This window comes from Oncorhynchus gorbuscha, linkage group LG23 (assembly GCF_021184085.1).
Source record: "Oncorhynchus gorbuscha isolate QuinsamMale2020 ecotype Even-year linkage group LG23, OgorEven_v1.0, whole genome shotgun sequence".
NCBI classification, from domain to species: domain Eukaryota; kingdom Metazoa; phylum Chordata; class Actinopteri; order Salmoniformes; family Salmonidae; genus Oncorhynchus; species Oncorhynchus gorbuscha.
The window spans coordinates 47,676,513-47,694,075 of NC_060195.1; the positions used below are offsets into that span (position 1 = coordinate 47,676,513).

General features: G+C 42.0%; 1 protein-coding gene and 1 non-coding gene across 2 annotated transcripts in view; one reads left to right on the top strand and one right to left on the bottom strand.

The window, feature by feature from the left end:
• Positions 1 to 4,882: 4,882 nt before the first annotated feature.
• Positions 4,883 to 4,954, bottom strand: trnac-gca. The gene has a single exon. It is a non-coding gene; the product is annotated as a tRNA-Cys (tRNA).
• An 8,803-nt stretch (positions 4,955 to 13,757) lies between these two features.
• The window catches only part of LOC124010682 (LIM and calponin homology domains-containing protein 1-like), a 168,181-nt gene continuing 164,375 nt past the window's right edge, over positions 13,758 to 17,563 (top strand). Inside the window, exon 1 of the mRNA XM_046323341.1 lies at positions 13,758 to 14,031. Within this exon, the coding sequence (XP_046179297.1) occupies positions 13,930 to 14,031 (102 nt within the window). The 5' untranslated portion in view covers positions 13,758 to 13,929. The remainder of the gene's footprint in view (positions 14,032 to 17,563) is intronic.

A 17,563-nucleotide genomic window follows, 5' to 3' on the forward strand; every position in this document is an offset into this window, starting at 1 on the left:
AATGCTTATCCGGGGCTCTGTCCTCAGATAATCGCATGGTATGCTTTCGCCGTAAAGCCTTTTTCAAATCTGACAAATAAGCTGGATTAACAAGAAGTTAAGCTTGTGACACTTGTTTCTTCATGAATGTTTAATATTACGAATTTAGTATTTTTGAATTTCGCGGTCTGCAATTTCACCAGATGTTACCGTCCCACCTACCTGTAAGAAGATAATGAACATTGAGTAGCAGCAGTGTACAAAACAAATGGGGTGGGTGTCAATGTAAATAGTCTGGTGGCCATTTGATTAATTGTTCAGCAGCCTTTTGGTCCTAGACTTGGCGCCCCGGTACCGCTTGCCGTGCGGTAGCAGAAAAAACAGTCTATGACTTGGGTGACTGGATTTTCTGACAATTTTATGGGCTTTCCTCTGACACCGCCTGGTATAGAGGTCCTTGATGTCAGGAAGCTTGGCCCTCTTAAGGTCAGATGCTGAGCAGTTGCCATACCAGGTGGTGATGCAACCGGTCATGATGCAGTTGCCATACCAGGTGGTGATGCAACCAGTCATGATGCTCTCGATGGTGCAGCTGTAGAACTTTTTGAGGATCTGGGGACACATACCAAATATTTTCAGTCACCAGTCTTCATGTGTTTGACAAATGACAAAGGCTTTGTAATGGTAACTGACCACAAGAAACAATTTTATTCTCCAAAATCCAAACCACCAACAAAGATCGAAAGATGGGCACTGAGAATGTAGCCTTACAGATTCAAGGTTGTAAACGAGCCTGGGCCTCAGAATTCACCCGGTTGACACTGAACCTTCCAGCGTCTCCACACTACTAGGACGTATAGTGGCAAAATTACTCTGTTATGCACATCATTTGTATAAACCTTAAACTTGTACTTCTACTGTCTGTTTCTCTCATGTAAGAAGAGGCGCTCTTGTTTCTGAGTAACTTAGTCACGTGGTCAAAGACAAAGGGCCGTCTGAGAGTGACCAGTTTTTTTGGTCCATCCTGTTCTTTTCCTATCTTTCAAGAGCACAGTTGTGTGGAGATATGACAGCTCCATTTTGGGCAAATCTTATAATAAAATAAGTTGTTTTGAAGAATCTACAGTCTCTCTCTTCCTTTCTGGTTAGAATTTCCACGTCAGACGACACACGGTGCCATGTGCATTCAGCACACAAGAGCTGGAAGAAACGTCAGCAAAAGGACCCAATTCTAACAAACATACACCAACAAACATCAGACAGTGTGGCTGGAGGACATGCGACACTGCACACCGACGTGTTCAGGAATGCTCTGTTGTTGGACAGATAATTATACAAGGCAATTGTATCTCCATTCCACTAGCAGCTCAGAAACAAACATTGATGTTAGCACACGAAGGGAATCAGGAGATATTAAAAATAAAATAGAGACTGCCCGCAAAATTACTGCTCATGAAGTCCTTTCCACCGTGTCAAGTCAATTGCACACTACCAAAGCAGGTCCCTAAAGTCAGAATAGAGCTTCCAGCTAAACCATGGCAGATCCAAAGCCATTGACATGTGTGGGCCGTTTCCAATAGGAGAACATCTCCTCGTAACAAAAGCTGGGTTGATGTGAGGATCCTAAACCGCATCACCACCGCCAAAGTAATCAAAAGCCCGAGGGAGACGATCGCAGTCCATGGGTATCCTGAGTCCATCGTGACGGATAATGGCGCTCCTCTTTACCGTCAGTGATTTCCGAGCATACGTGGCAGGGAAAAGGGGTCTGACACCGCCGCATCACTCCATACTGGTCTAAGACCAATGGCAAAGTTCAAAGGCAGAACACGTCAAAGCAACCCACTCTGCTCTCAATCAGAAGGGAAGGCACACAGAACTACGGGAGTTTCTCATGGCCTGCAGGAGTACACCGCATTCAGTTGCAGGCCGCAGTCCAGCGGAACTGTTGAGCTGTCAGCCCGACATGCAGCCAGGAGCTGAACCGACAGCCCTAGGAGAGCAACTAAAAGCACAATCCAGCAAGGTGACATGGTTCTGCTACAGACACCAAAGCGGAACAAGTTGTCAACTACCTTCGAACCAGGGCCATACGTTGTCATGGACAGGAAGGAGAACTCTGTTGTCCTGGAAAGTAATGTGACACCGTTCTTTTGTGAACATGCGGATACTACCACAGTCAAGACAATGGATTTACAAGTGACAGAGACACTGACCAGGCAGAGCCTGCGACACTGCATAGACTGCACCTGTCGAGGCTGTTCAGCCAAAGTCTCGACCCAGGGGACTCAGACAACCAGCAGTGCATCTGAAGGACTATGTTAGATAGACATGTTGCCATAATGGATCAGAATAATCTCTGACACATTCTGATTGGCAGGGCCGTCTACCCCTAGCCATCACCGGAAAAGTTCCCGGAAAGCGTTCTTGTCGAATGAACGTTGTCAACAAAAAGAGTTCCAGCAATGTAACCAGTGTCATGGCTGATAGTTTAAAGCAAGCAACAGTAAACATTACAGTATGTTGTTGTTGGAAAATATTGGAAGAGATGTGTCATAATAATAGCGAGTCAAACAGCTAAGAAGAGGAGGGGTGTGGACTATTAGCGGCACCTAGTGGAGCAATAACAGCAGGGCATGATGAGGCACGTGATGCACAGATGTTGGTTGTTCTTGGATATGCAGTTGGTTGGGTTTGGGACATGGAATAAAGTACAGGTTAATAAATCCCTTGATTCTAGGTCAAGTCAATACATAACTTGAAGCATGCCTGTATCATTGTAGTGCCTGGGTGTATTGATACACCATCCAAAGTGTCATTAATATTTTCACCATGCTCAAAGGGATATTCGATGTCTGCTTTTTATTTTTATTTTTTTACCCATGTACCAATATGTGGCATTCTTTGTGAGACATTGGAGATCCTCCCTGGTGTTTGTGGTTGAATCTGTTTTGCGGCGGCAGGGTAGGCTAGTGGTTAGAGCGTTGGGCTAGTAACTGGAAGGTTGCAAGTTCAAATCCCTGAGCTGACAAGGTACAAATCTGTTGTTCTGCCCCTGAACAGGCAGTTAACCCACTGTTCCTAGGCTGTCATTGAAAATAAGAATTTGTTCATAACTGACTTAAATAAAGGTAAAATAAAATGCACTGCTCGACTGAGGAACCTAACCGATAATTGCATGTTTTGGGTCCAGAGATCAGGTAGTCACTCAAAACTCATGTTAAACACTATTATTGCACACAGAGTGAGTCCGTGCAACTTATTACGTTACTCCTGAACTGATGTAGGCTTGCCAAAACAAAGGGGTTGAACACTTATTGACTCAAGACATTTCAACTTTTCCTTTTTAAATTTTTTTATTCATGAGTCAACATTTCTACAAAACATCATTCCACTTTGACGTCATGGGATATTGTGTTTAGGCCCGTGACACAACATCTCAATGCGATCCATTTTAAATCCATGCTGTAACAACTTTCTGAAAAAGTCAAGGGATGTGAATACTTTCTGAAGGCATAGAATCTAATGGCGAGACATACTGACTAATAGGGGACATTTTAGGTGGAGCGAAGGCAACAACGGACACTTCCTCGGTCAAAATACAGTCATCAAGACCTCTTCATTTGCGGTTTCATTCTTTACCGATGAGCTCCAATCCCTTCTGTTAGACATTTTTTCTCTCTCAGTCAGACAGTTCCTGACAGTGGACATTTTAGATGAAGAGTATGTTCACCGAATAACGAACACAGACCTATAATGTATTTCATTTCAAGGGGGCACCAGGATTTGAAACCGGGACCTCTTGAGCTGAGGTCAAATGCTCTACCACTGAGCGATACCCCCTCTGTCAAGAACTGCCTGACGGAGAAAATAAACATTTTTAGATTGAGTAACAGCACCTAATAAGGAACACTCCCTCAAAACACACTCATCAAGTATTTGAGATCAAGGGAGCAATAGGATTTGACCCTGAGACCACTTGAAATGCAGTCTAATGAACTACCCCCTCCGTTAGGCCAGTATCAAAAGGTTGCTGGATCAAATCCCCGATCTGACAAGGTAAAAATCTGCCACTGAACAAGGCAGTTAACCCACTGTTCCCTGGGCGCTGAAGATGTGGATGTTGATTATGGCAGCCCCCAGCATCGCTCTGATTCAGAGTTGGGTTAAATGCGCAAGACACATTTCATTTGAAGGCAGTCAGTTGAACAACTGACTAGAAGAGTTATATCACCGAATAAAGAGCATCCCCTCTGTTCTGTTCTGCAGTCAAATGCTCTACCACTGAGCTCTACCCCCTCTGTTAGAAACTGTCTGAAGGTGGAAAAATTGTCTAATAAGGGACATTTCAGCTGGAGATGGACATCACCAAATAAAGTACTCTCTCGCATTGAAAACATACCATAAAGTATTTGATTTCAAGTTGACAAACGGAGTTGAACCTGAGATCTTTTGATCTGAAGTCTATTGCACTTCCACCTCTGGTAGGAACTGTCTGACTGAGAGAAAAAGCATCTAATGAGGGACATTATAGATTGAGTAGGATAACCTTAAAAGGAGCACTTCCTCTCTCAAGATATACGTAGAAAGTACTTGATTTAAGGGGGCACCAGGATTTGATCCTGAGAAATTGTCTAATAAGTGACATTTCAGATGGCGATCCTCATAACCTAATCAAGAACACTCTCTCTTTGAAAACATATCCATAAGGTATTTGATTTCAAGTTGACAAAAGGATTTGAACGTGAGACATCTTGACCTGAAGTCTATTGCACTTCCGCCTCTGTTATGAACTCTCTGACTGAGAGAAAAACCATCTAATGGGGGACATTTTAGATTGAGTAACATAATCTAAAAAGGACTACTACTACCCTCAAAATACATATCAAAAGTACATGATCCAAGGGGGCACCAGGATTTGAACCTGGGACCTCTTGATCTGCAGTAAAATGCTCTACCACTGAGCTATACCCCATCTGCATGAAAATGTCTAAAGGTGGAAAAATGGTCTAATAAACAAGATTTCAGCTGGAGATGGACATCACCTAATAAAGTACTCTCTCGCATTGAAAACATACCCATAAAGTATTTGATTTCAAGTTGACAAACGGAGTTGAACCTGAGACCTATTGATCTGAAGTCTATTGCACTTCCACCTCTGGTAGGAACTGTCTGACTGAGAGACAAAGCATCTAATGAGGGACATTATAGATTGAGTAGGATAACCTTAAAAGGAGCACTTCCTCTCTCAAGAAACACTTAGAAATTACTTGATTTTAAGGGTGCACCAGGATTTGATCCTGAGAAATTGTCTAATAAGGGACATTTCAGATGGCGATGGACATCACCTTATAAAGTACTCTCTCTCTTTGAAAACATATCCATAAAATATTTGATTTCAAGTTGACAACAGGATTTCAACCTGAGACCTCTTGACCTGAAGTGTAATGCACTTCCTACTCTGTTATGAAACCTCTGACTGAGAGAACAACCATCTAATGAGGGACATTATAGATTGAGTAGGATAACCTTAAAAGGAGCACTTCCTCTCTCTCAAGATACACTTAGAAAGTACATGATCCAAGGGGGCACCAGGATTTGAACCTATGACCTCTTGATCTGCAGTCAAATGCTCTAGCACTGAGCTATAGCCCCTCTGTTTGAAGCTGTCTAAAAGTGGAAAAATGGTCTAATAAGGGACATTTCAGCTGGAGATGGACATCACCTAATTAAGTACTCTCTCTCATTGAAAACATACCCATAAAATATTTGATTTCAAGTTGACAACAGGATTTCAACCTGAGACCTCTTGATCTGAAATCGATTGCACTTCCACCTCTGGTAAGAACTGTCTGACTGAGAGAACAACCATCTAATGAGGGACATTATAGATTGAGTAGGATAACCTTAAAAGGAGTACTTCCTCTCTCAAGATACACTTAGAAATTACTTGATTTAAAAAGTGGAAAAATTGTCTAATAAGGGACATTTCAGATGGCGATCTACATAACCTAATCAAGAGCACTCTCGCTTTGAAAACATATCCATAAAGTATTTGATTTCAAGTTGGCAAAAGGAATTGAACCCGAGACATCTTGACCTGAAGTCTATTGCACTTCCACCTCTGTAATGAACTCTCTGACTGAGAGAAAAAAACATCTAATGGGGGACATTATAGATTGAGCAACATAATCTAAAAAGGACTACTCCTACCCTCAAGAAACACATTGAAAGTACATGATCCAAGGAGGCGCCAGGATTTGATTATGAGAAATTGTTTATTGTCTATTGCACTTCCATCTCTGTTATGAACTCTCTGACTGAGAGAAAAAAAACATCTAATGAGGGACATTAAAGATTGAGTAAGATAACCTAAAAAGGAGCACTTCCTCTCTCAAGGTACACTTAGAAAGTACTTGATTTAAGGGGGCACCAGGATTTAATCCTGAGAAATTGTCTAATAAGGGACATTTCAGATGGCGATCTACATAACCTAATCTGCTTGGAACTGTCTGACAGAGACAAAAACATCTAATAACAGACATTTTAGATGGAGAGTTATAATGTATTTGATACCAAGGGGATAGTAGGATTTGAACATGAGATCTCTTGATCTGAAGTGTAACGCATTTCTCCCTCTGTTAGAAACTGAGAGATAAAACAGCTGAGACAAAAAACAGCTAATAAGGGAAAACCCCCATGAAATGGACAAAAATGAATGGCAACATATTGGCATTGGACGAAACACATAAACAATTGCAAATACCACTCAAATGGACGGCAGTTCATCAAAACCATATGGCAAGTGGCATATGGCAAATGCCAAGTGTCATACAAAACATTTCCCAAAGATGGCGAGTGCACTCTACCGTAGATTTTCATATTGCAAATGGTCACAAAGTCAAGACCCAAGGGTCAAATTTTGAAAATCTAAAAAATAAAATTCAACACCCTCTAAAAAATTGCTTTCTGGACCATTTGTAAAAAAAAAATTTGTCAATTATACCATATGAACATACCTTTTGTCTTATTTTATTGAGTTTGTCCATAAGGCCTATGTTTTGTGATTAAGAGTAACAGCACCTAATAAAGAACACTCCCTCTCTCAGATCACACTTATAAAGCATTTAATTTCAAGTTGGCAAGTTGTAATCTGGGACCTCTTGATTTGTCGTCAAATCCTCTATCACTGAGCTGTACCCCATCTGCCAGGAACTGGAGAGAATTACCGCCTAATAAGAGACATTTTAGATTAAGAGTAACAGCACCTCATAAGGAACACCCTCTCTCAAGATACACTTATAAAGCACATTACTTCAGGCGGGCTGCAGGATTTGAACCTGGAATGCAAAAGGGTGCACTAGGATTTAAGTTATAACAGAGGAAGTCAAAAGTGGCTTTTCAAGCATCCTGGTGTTCAGTATTGTTCCACAAGAGGCCAGTAGACGGCTTGAAAATAAGTTAGTTTGCCAATAGGCCAATTCCTTCTATTGACAAACAATTGAGTATAAAATACCTTGACTACCCAAAGTAATATTGGTTGAATAATATGGTGTGTTTGTCAATGATGTGGGCGTGGCTATCTTTTTTAATCCTTATTCACTGAATCTTTTGGTTACATTAGCAGAATCTAATGAGAATTTGTGATTCAACTAGAAAATGCATACCTAATCTGTAATTAATTGATTATGGCCCAACACCACACCGTAATAAGATTTTTTTCCCATTAATCATATCACAATAAACTTTTACCAATTGAATGTGGACACAAATATACTAATTTTCTGTATTACGTTGTTTCTGAAAGATTGTAAAGTAGGCAAATTAGTTAATCTATGTACAAACCTGCATATCACGAAATAAAAATGTTCTGGACATTAGATGAACCCAAGTATTTTGGTTTAATTTTGTTAAAACACCCCAGGTATGGACTTACACATAGCCAATTGTGGATAAATACTTTGAAATCTGTAAAATTCCAAAAAAGCTAGTAAAAAGCATATTTTGCAAATTTTGGGGGGAAACAATGTAATATAACATTTTACGGGGACAATGTATCAACAATTCCTTGTGTATACATTTGGAGAATATGTCTAAGGATAACCACACAACATTTGTTGAATGCAGATGCTTCTGAGGCTACTTATACTAAGCTAACACATGGAATTGTTTTAAGATGGTCATGCCATATCTCATTTAGCTATTTGATTTTGAGTTTTAGGACCCCTGTAGGTATACAAAATGTATTGTATGTAGAAATGATTTAATAAAATATTGAATTTCTTAGTCTTTACTATTATAGCCCATAGAAACGCTTTTTTCTATTGTCTAGTTTTGCTACATCTAGGAGATATACGAAAGCTCTTCAACACGTGCAGTGCCCTCCATAATTATTGTGTCAATGAATTTTCTACAATTATCTTGGCTCTATACTCCCAAAGTTTTGAAATCAAACAAGGACAAAGATGTTAAAGGGTAGACCGTCAGCTTTAAATTGAGGGTATTCTCATCCATATTGGGTAAACCGTTTAGAAATTACAGCACTTTTTGTACACAGTCCTATCATTTTAGGGTAGAAAAAGTATTGGGACAAATTCACTTGTGTGTAATAAAGTAGTAAAAAGTTAAGTATTTGATCCCATATTCATAGCACACAATGACTACAATAATCTTGTGATTCTACACATTGTTGGATGCATTTGCTGTTTGCTTTGGTTGTGTTTCAGATTATTTTGTGTCCAATAGAAATGAATAGTAAATATTGCATTGTGTCATTTTGGAGTCAGTTTTATAGTAAATAAGAATATAATATGTTTCTAAGCACTTCTAATCATGGATGCTACCATGATTACGGATAATCGTGAATTAATCGTGAATAGTGATTAGTGATAGTTACAGATGCACAAATATCATACCTCCAAGACATCACAATTACAATAACATGGGAGGTAAGCATTTTTGGGGGGGTGTATGATATTTGTGCGGCTGTGACTTGACGTGGTCATTGTTATGAATATGGGACCAAATACTTAACCTTTTACTACTTGAATACACATATAAGTAATTTAGCAGACGCTCTTATCCAGAGCGACTTACAAATTGGTGCATTCACCTTATGACATCCAGTGGAACAGCCACTTTACAATAGTGCATCTAAATCTTTTAAGGGGGGGAAGGGGGGTGAGAAGGATTACTTTATCCTATCCTAGGTATTCCTTAAAGAGGTGGGGTTTCAGGTGTCTCCGGAAGGTGGTGATTGACTCCGCTGTCCTGGCGTCGTGAGGGAGTTTGTTCCACCATTGGGGAGCCAGAGCAGCGAACAGTTTTGACTGGGCTGAGCGGGAACTGTACTTCCTCAGTGGTAGGGAGGCGAGCAGGCCAGAGGTGGATGAACGCAGTGCCCTTATTTGGGTGTAGGGCCTGATCAGAGCCTGGAGGTACTGAGGTGCCGTTCCCCTCACAGCTCCGTAGGCAAGTACCATGGTCTTGTAGCGGATGCGGGCTTCAACTGGAAGCCAGTGGAGAGAGCGGAGGAGCGGGGTGACGTGAGAGAACTTGGGAAGGTTAAACACTAGACGGGCTGCGGCGTTCTGGATGAGTTGTAGGGGTTTAATGGCACAGGCAGGGAGCCCAGCCAACAGCGAGTTGCAGTAATCCAGACGGGAGATGACAAGTGCCTGGATTAGGACCTGCGCCGTTTCCTGTGTGAGGCAGGGTCGTACTCTGCGGATGTTGTAGAGCATGAACCTACAGGAACGGGCCACCGCCTTGATGTTAGTTGAGAACGACAGGGTGTTGTCCAGGATCACGCCAAGGTTCTTAGCGCTCTGGGAGGAGGACACAATGGAATTGTCAACCGTGATGGCGAGATCATGGAACGGGCAGTCCTTCCCCGGGAGGAAGAGCAGCTCCGTCTTGCCGAAGTTCAGCTTGAGGTGGTGATCCGTCATCCACACTGATATGTCTGCCAGACATGCAGAGATGCGATTCGCCACCTGGTCATCAGAAGGGGGAAAGGAGAAGATTAATTGTGTGTCGTCTGCATAGCAATGATAGGAGAGACCATGTGAGGTTAAGACAGAGCCAAGTGACTTGGTGTATAGCGAGAATAGGAGAGGGCCTAGAACAGAGCCCTGGGGGACACCAGTGGTGAGAGCGCGTGAACATTGTGGGGTCATATTAATTTTGTAGGCTAAATCATTCGAACACTACAGACAGAGGTTAGCACATGGACGTTACCGACTTCAGACGAGTCTTGTGTGTTTTGTAGGCCAAACCATTCGAACACTACAGACAGAGGTTAGCACATGGACGTTACCGACTTCAGACGAGTCTTGTGTGTTTTGTAGGCCAAGCCATTCGAACACTACAGACAGAGGTTAGCACATGGACGTTACCGACTTCAGACGAGTCTTGTGTGTTTTGTAGGCCAAACCTTTCGAACACTACAGACAGAGGTTAGCACATGGACGTTACCGACTTCAGACGAGTCTTGTGTGTTTTGTAGGCCAAACCACTCGAACACTACAGACAGAGGTTAGCACATGGACGTTACCGACTTCAGACGAGTCTTCTGTGTTTTGTAGGCCAAACCACTCGAACACTACAGACAGAGGTTAGCACATGGACGTTACCGACTTCAGACGAGTCTTGTGTGTTTTGTAGGCCAAACCATTCGAACACTACAGACAGAGGTTAGCACATGGACGTTACCGACTTCAGACGAGTCTTGTGTGTTTTGTAGGCCAAGCCATTCGATCACTACAGACAGAGGTTAGCACATGGACGTTACCGACTTCAGACGAGTCTTGTGTGTTTTGTAGGCCAAACCATTCGAACACTACAGACAGAGGTTAGCACATGGACGTTACCGACTTCAGACGAGAACATTGTGTGTTTTGTAGGCCAAACCATTCGAAAACTACAGACAGAGGTTAGCACATGGACGTTACCGACTTCAGACGAGTCTTGTGTGTTTTGTAGGCCAAACCATTCGAACACAGGACACCACAGACGTTTTTGTGAGATTTTTGTGATGTCTCGTGGTCTGACAAACAGCTCTGTAACTCTGCCACTTTCCACCACACATACGGAAGGCCGACATGGGCGGATGCAGTGGTCTAAGACGCATCCCATACCGACAGGCCTATCTCTATCTTAAACAGACACATTTTTGAAGGGGATGTTGAAGGGGGTGCATCAATCTCATCCCACAATTTAAAAGTGGTTACAATTCATGACATTCTGATGACGGCAGTATGATAAACGAACGAAAATATACATTATCACCAACTTTTTAAAAACGTTTTTTCCCAGTGGGTGTTTTTTTGAAAAGGTGTAACTCCAGTACATCCAGCTGTTTTTATCTACATAAGACAGTTCAACGGAAATGTACTGTTGCAGGCAATTGTCGCGTCTAATTTCTATGCAACTTTTTAAATGTTGACAAAAAAATATCACTGGACAAGTTAATGGAAACAGAGCTCCTGGTGCGATTCATATTGTGGTGTGAGCAAGTTGATTCGTTCCCAGTGTCGTGAATTCATTGATGCTAAGGGAAGCCAGGCTTCCCAAAAAAATTGACCAAGAAACAAACAAACTAAATAATTCATCTTTCATCGCTCTGTATTTCCTCAATAAAAAGGCTGAACGTATCTCGCCGGAGAAAGCATCAAAACGGATGAAACAGCGCCCCTGTGTCTCAGTATGTGTAGCCCATCTATCTGATGCTGTCTTGTCAAAAAGAGTTTAACATTGCCTTGAATGCAAGGGAAGCCAGTGAGCATTTGACCTCCCATGATGAAAAACGATATAAAATAATAACTAATCAGCGTTGAGCTAAACTTAGTGAGCTCAGCTGTGAATGGTCCTGGCACGCCAAAAAAAGGGTCAAGGGAAGCAAGTTTGGATTTGGCTTCACACCAATCACATCACATCAGAAGCCAAATGTCATTGACAGAAAGGAACAATATTGTTGCATCTCATTTTGTCGTTGTCCGGTGGCTAGCTTGCGATTACCTAAATTAATCATGGATGGAGATAGGGATTTAGACATGTGGTTTTACTTAATTCTCTGTGCTGGCCAATGATTATAACAGCGATTCTGATCCAACCAAAAATTCATACCTTGTGCCCCTGGCCTGAGAGGGTGGAAGTTCAACATGTAGCTAGATGTAGTAGGTTAATGTTAACTAGCTGGCCTGGCACATTTTTGAAAATGAAAGGAAGTTAGGCAAGCGATCACGCATTTTAGCCAGGTAGGTTAGGACAACAAAAACTAAAAGTGTGTACTGTACGACAGTCATATAGACCGTTTAGACAACATGAAAGAGGAGGATGGCATTGGCTTTTCTCTGCAAGTAGGGTGAGGTAACATGTTTTTTCTACTTGCACGCAACACACACACAGAGAAATCAGAACCATGGACAGCCACATCATATTTATTTTACGTTGAATGGACTAAATCGTTTTTGGTATCTTTTAGTTGTCACTGTATTAGACTAAGCATAGGTGATTAGATGATGTTGAAAAACGTTGAGGTTGAAATGGTGCTGGAGTAGTGGAGGCAGTGCAACATGTGCAGACTAAAAGTGGAATGCTTACTTACGAGCCCTTCCCAACGTTGGAAAGCCATCATTGTAAATAAGAATTTGTTCTTAACTGACTTGCCTAGTTAAATAAAATAAAAAATGTTTTTTTTAAATAATAGAAATGTAATAACATGAGGAATAAATACACAATGAGTATAGATAACGTGGCTATATAGACAGGGTACCAGTATCGAGTCTATATGCGGAGGTACTATGTAATTGAGGTAGATGTGTACATGAAGGTAGGGATAAAGTGAATAGGCAACAGGATAGATAGTAAACTGCAGCAGCAGTATATGTGATGAGAGCAGTATCCGCTCTCTCCACTGGCTTCCAGTTGAAGCTCGCATCCGCTACAAGACCATGGTGCTTGCCTACGGAGCTGTGAGGGGAACGGCACCTCAGTACCTCCAGGCTCTGATCAGGCCCTACACCCAAATAAGGGCACTGCGTTCATCCACCTCTGGCCTGCTCGCCTCCCTACCACTGAGGAAGTACAGTTCCCGCTCAGCCCAGTCAAAACTGTTCGCTGCTCTGGCTCCCCAATGGTGGAACAAACTCCCTCACGACGCCAGGACAGCGGAGTCAATCACCACCTTCCGGAGACACCTGAAACCCCACCTCTTTAAGGAATACCTAGGATAGGATAAAGTAATCCTTCTCACCCCCCCCTTAAAAGATTTAGATGCACTATTGTAAAGTGGCTGTTCCACTGGATGTCATAAGGTGAATGCACCAATTTGTAAGTCGCTCTGGATAAGAGCGTCTGCTAAATTACTTAAATGTAAATGTAAATGTAAATGATGAGAGTCAAAAGAGTTGTCAATGGGTCTGGATAGCTATTGGTTATTGAACTATTTATCAGTCTTATGGCTTGGGGGGTAGAAGCTGTGCCCCTGCCGAATCTTTTCAGCCTTCTGTGAGGGAAGAGGTGTTTATTTTCGTGTTTAGCTCACATAAAACAATAAACAAGTATCCATTAAGATGTCTGTATAGAATAATCGTAACAAAAACAGATGTAGACATTAATAAATGCATTTCTATAGCTTCCAAAATACAGTCATTTTTACAACGGTGTGGAAGTGCCAAGATGGAGGCACGGTGACTTCAATCCAGCGCCCCCATCAGTTAACTAGTGTATATATAAATCATTGGTAGCTGCAAGTGCATTGCCGCGGGTTTGCAGCATACAACCGAAGGAGCACTTGAAGGAGAGGGAGACTACCTAAACAGCAAGTCAAGACAAAAAAAACGGCATTATCTGGTTTTCACGGTCAAGTGCTGAGGCTGAAGCCTGGGGATTTCCCCATTTTGTTCAAGCTTTTTTGTTCATATATTTTAACACTGAGCAGCTTTGCAAATGGCAAGTCCCGCTGCAGATATAGGACAACCACACCAGCGACATCTCCTCTCCGAATCGGCCTCCGAGCCCGCGTTTCTAGAAGCGCAGAAATGGATTGAGGTGAGTCACTGTCCTTATCAAACTCTTGCGGTTACGTTATTGCATTGCATAATGCAATTTAGAGACTTGTAATTTGGCTAAAAGTCCCTTCCCGTTATCAGAATATAATTTTACAAAGGCACGGCTAAACCAGGCTAACCGGGTTTATTGCCTAGTCACCTGTTGAAAAAGTGACGCAAATTCGACATCCCACTTGCCTTGCGAACAGTAGCCTCTGCTGTGGAGCGTGTTTGGTCGAAAACAATGAATGCATCATGTGGAATGGATTTTTGGGTCATTGCGAGCTTGGCGGACAGTAATCGCACAAACTGTTTTTTGTTCGGTGAGAATTTAAATCATGGCATTCACTTGCCGCATTATGGTGTCTCATTGTTCTATTCAACACAGTTTTTGGTTGTTGTGATGTGAACAAAGCTTGGTAAACTACGCCTATGTTAAATACTTTTGAGGCATTCGTTTTTATACTGGACACTTACTGTATTTTTAATTACTTACTGAACTTACTGAATTACCCACCCACCCACCCACCCACCCTCTCTCTCTCTCTCTCTCTCTCTCTCTCTCTCTCTCTCTCTCTCTCTCTCTCTCTCTCTCACACACACACACACACACACACACACACACACACACACACACACACACACACACACACACACACACACACACACACACACACACACACACACACACACACACACACACACACACACACACACACACACACATCGTATCACCTTGTCTCACAGGAGAGGACTAGGCCTACTGCCAGTCTTTTGTAATAAATCAATTGCTTTCACCTTCATATGAGCCTATTTTCAACAGACATTTACTTCATGCGAAGATTTACATTCCAAATGTATGGATTTGAGCTTACTTCCTGGCACCATTATCATTACAATCACTATACCCTAGAGGGGCCAAATTGTATAGTAACCTACTTTAAAGCAGAAATGACTGGCCCTGTCACATTTGACTGATAATGGGTCACACAGTTGAATGAGAGGAGGGCATAAACAACAGTCGGGTAGGTTGTTATTCTCTGTCCCCACAAGGGGACTGCTCTCATTACCCCCACACACCTGCTGTCTGTCACTGGGTTCCCTTGAGGGGCTTGAGAGTTAATGCAGGTCATTGGAAGCAAATAAAAGCCAAACGTACTGATATCAGGTGAATGAAGAAGGTTTCATTTTTCTGTTTAATTTCTCAGGCATGAGTTATATTTCTGAGCCATGAGTTATATTTCTGAGCCATGTTTGTGTAGCTGGGTGTTAGGCCTTGGGTTAGCTCTCACAGTAACACTTTACATTACGGTATACTTGCAGGCACACAATCCCAACCTATGTTCTATGACTGTTTACTACAGATTTATAAACTTGATATAAACTAATATGCTAATGAACAGGCCTATAGTTATAACATACTTGTCCTTTTAAGCATGCCTTAATGTAAAGTGTCAGCCCTCTGATTGAAGCCTACCAATTTTACATTTTGCCTGGATAAATAGATGAACTTAGAAACAGTATTTACACCTGTAAAATATGCAATGTATTTGAATTGAAATTGACTGCAGTTACTTATCTGTCAGCGACACTGGTAACGGTGTTATTTAGGTTACTCGGAGCTCCAGGCGGACATACAGTATCCAGACCCCTTTCCCCTTTTCCACATTTCATCACGCTACAGCCTTACTCTACAATTTATTCAATTATATATTTTTTCCTCATCAATCGACACACAATACCCCACAATACCCCAACCTGTCTATATAAGTTCCCACAGTTGACAGTGCATGTCAGAGCATGTCATGAGGTCGAAGGAATTGTCCATAGAGCTCCGAGACAGAATTGTGTCGAGGCACAGATCTGGGGGAGAGTATAAAAAAATATCTGCAGTATTGAAGGTCCCCAAGAAGACAGCGGCTTCCGTCATTCTTAAATGGAAGAAGTTTGGAACCACCAAAACTCTTCCTAGAGCTGGCAAACTGAGCAATCAGGAAAGAAGGGCCTTGGTCAAGGAGGTGACTAAGAACCCGATGGTCACTCTGACAGAGCTCCAGAGTTCCTCTGCATGACTCCACCAATCAGGCCTTTATGGTAGAGTGGTCAGACGGAAGCCCCTCTCTAGTAAAAGGCACATGACAGCCCGCCTTGGCACTTTAAGCCACCTTTGCTTTCCTAACTGACTGTGTATATTGGTTCCTGACTTCCATGAAAAGTTGGATATCATGGGGGCTATTCAATGCTAGGGCAGTACGCCACAGGATGTTTTTGTGCTGGTCAAAGGTAGTCAAGTCTGGAGTGAACTGTTCTTAGTTCAACATTTTTTGAACGGGGCATGCTTATTTAAGATGGTGAGGAAAGCACTTTTAAAGAACAGCCAGGCATCCTCTACTGATGGGATGAGGTCAATATCCTTCCAGTATACCCGGGCCAGGTCGATTAGAAAGGCCTGCATGCTGAAGTGTTTTAGGGAGCGTTTGATAGTGATGAGGGGTGGTCGTTTGACTGCGGACCAATTACGGATGCAGGCAATGAGGCAGTGATTGATGAGATCCTGGTTGAAGACACCAGAGGTATATTTATAGGGCAAGTTGGTCAGGATGCTATCTATGAGGGTGCCCATGTTTACGGATTTAGGGTTGTACCTGGTAGGTTCCTTGATAATTTGTGTAAGATTGAGGGCATCTATCTTAGGTTGTAGGACGGCCTGGGTGTTAAAACTTCTTATGGATGAGTGTTCCTGTGGTGGAACCAAATCAGCGGAAATTTTAGAGCGCCACCTATAGTTTTTGATAAAACTCAAACTTTCATTAAAACACACATGCAAGGTACTGAATTAAAGCTACACTCGTTGTGAATCTAGCCACCAAGTCAGATTTGTAAAATGCTTTTCGGCGAAAGCATGAGAAGCTATTATCTGATAGCATGCACCCCCCAAAATACCAGAACGTCACCTAAAACAACAGATTTTGCGGTAGCCGGCGCTACACAAACCACAGAAATAAAATATAAAACATTCATTACCTTTGACAAGCTTCTTTGTTGGCACTCCTATATGTCCCATAAACAAGATTAAATCCGTCATTGTATACCCAAAATGTAATTTGCTGAAGGCCGGTCTGATCCAGGAAAATGCCCCTTTACAAGACGCAACGTCACTTTTTAAAATTACAAAAGTTGCCTATAAACTTTTACAAATCACTTCAAACTACTTTTCTAAACCAACTTTAGGTATTAATAAACTATAATAATCTATAAAATTGATCATAGGGCGATCTGTATTCGATAGCAGCAAGTCTTGAAATCATCGTCCATGTTTTCACTTTCACAACATCCTGTGGTGCGCCCAAAGACAGGAAGGGCCTATACGTCATCTAACCAAGGATAAAGCAGACATGAAATGCCAGTACTGGCGACATCGTGTGGAAACTGTAGGCGTTGACAGGGGATCCTCATTTATTTTCTGTCGACTTAGACAATACATTGACTGGCAGATGAATATTTTTTTGTGTTTTTGGTGAACAGTTTTACCA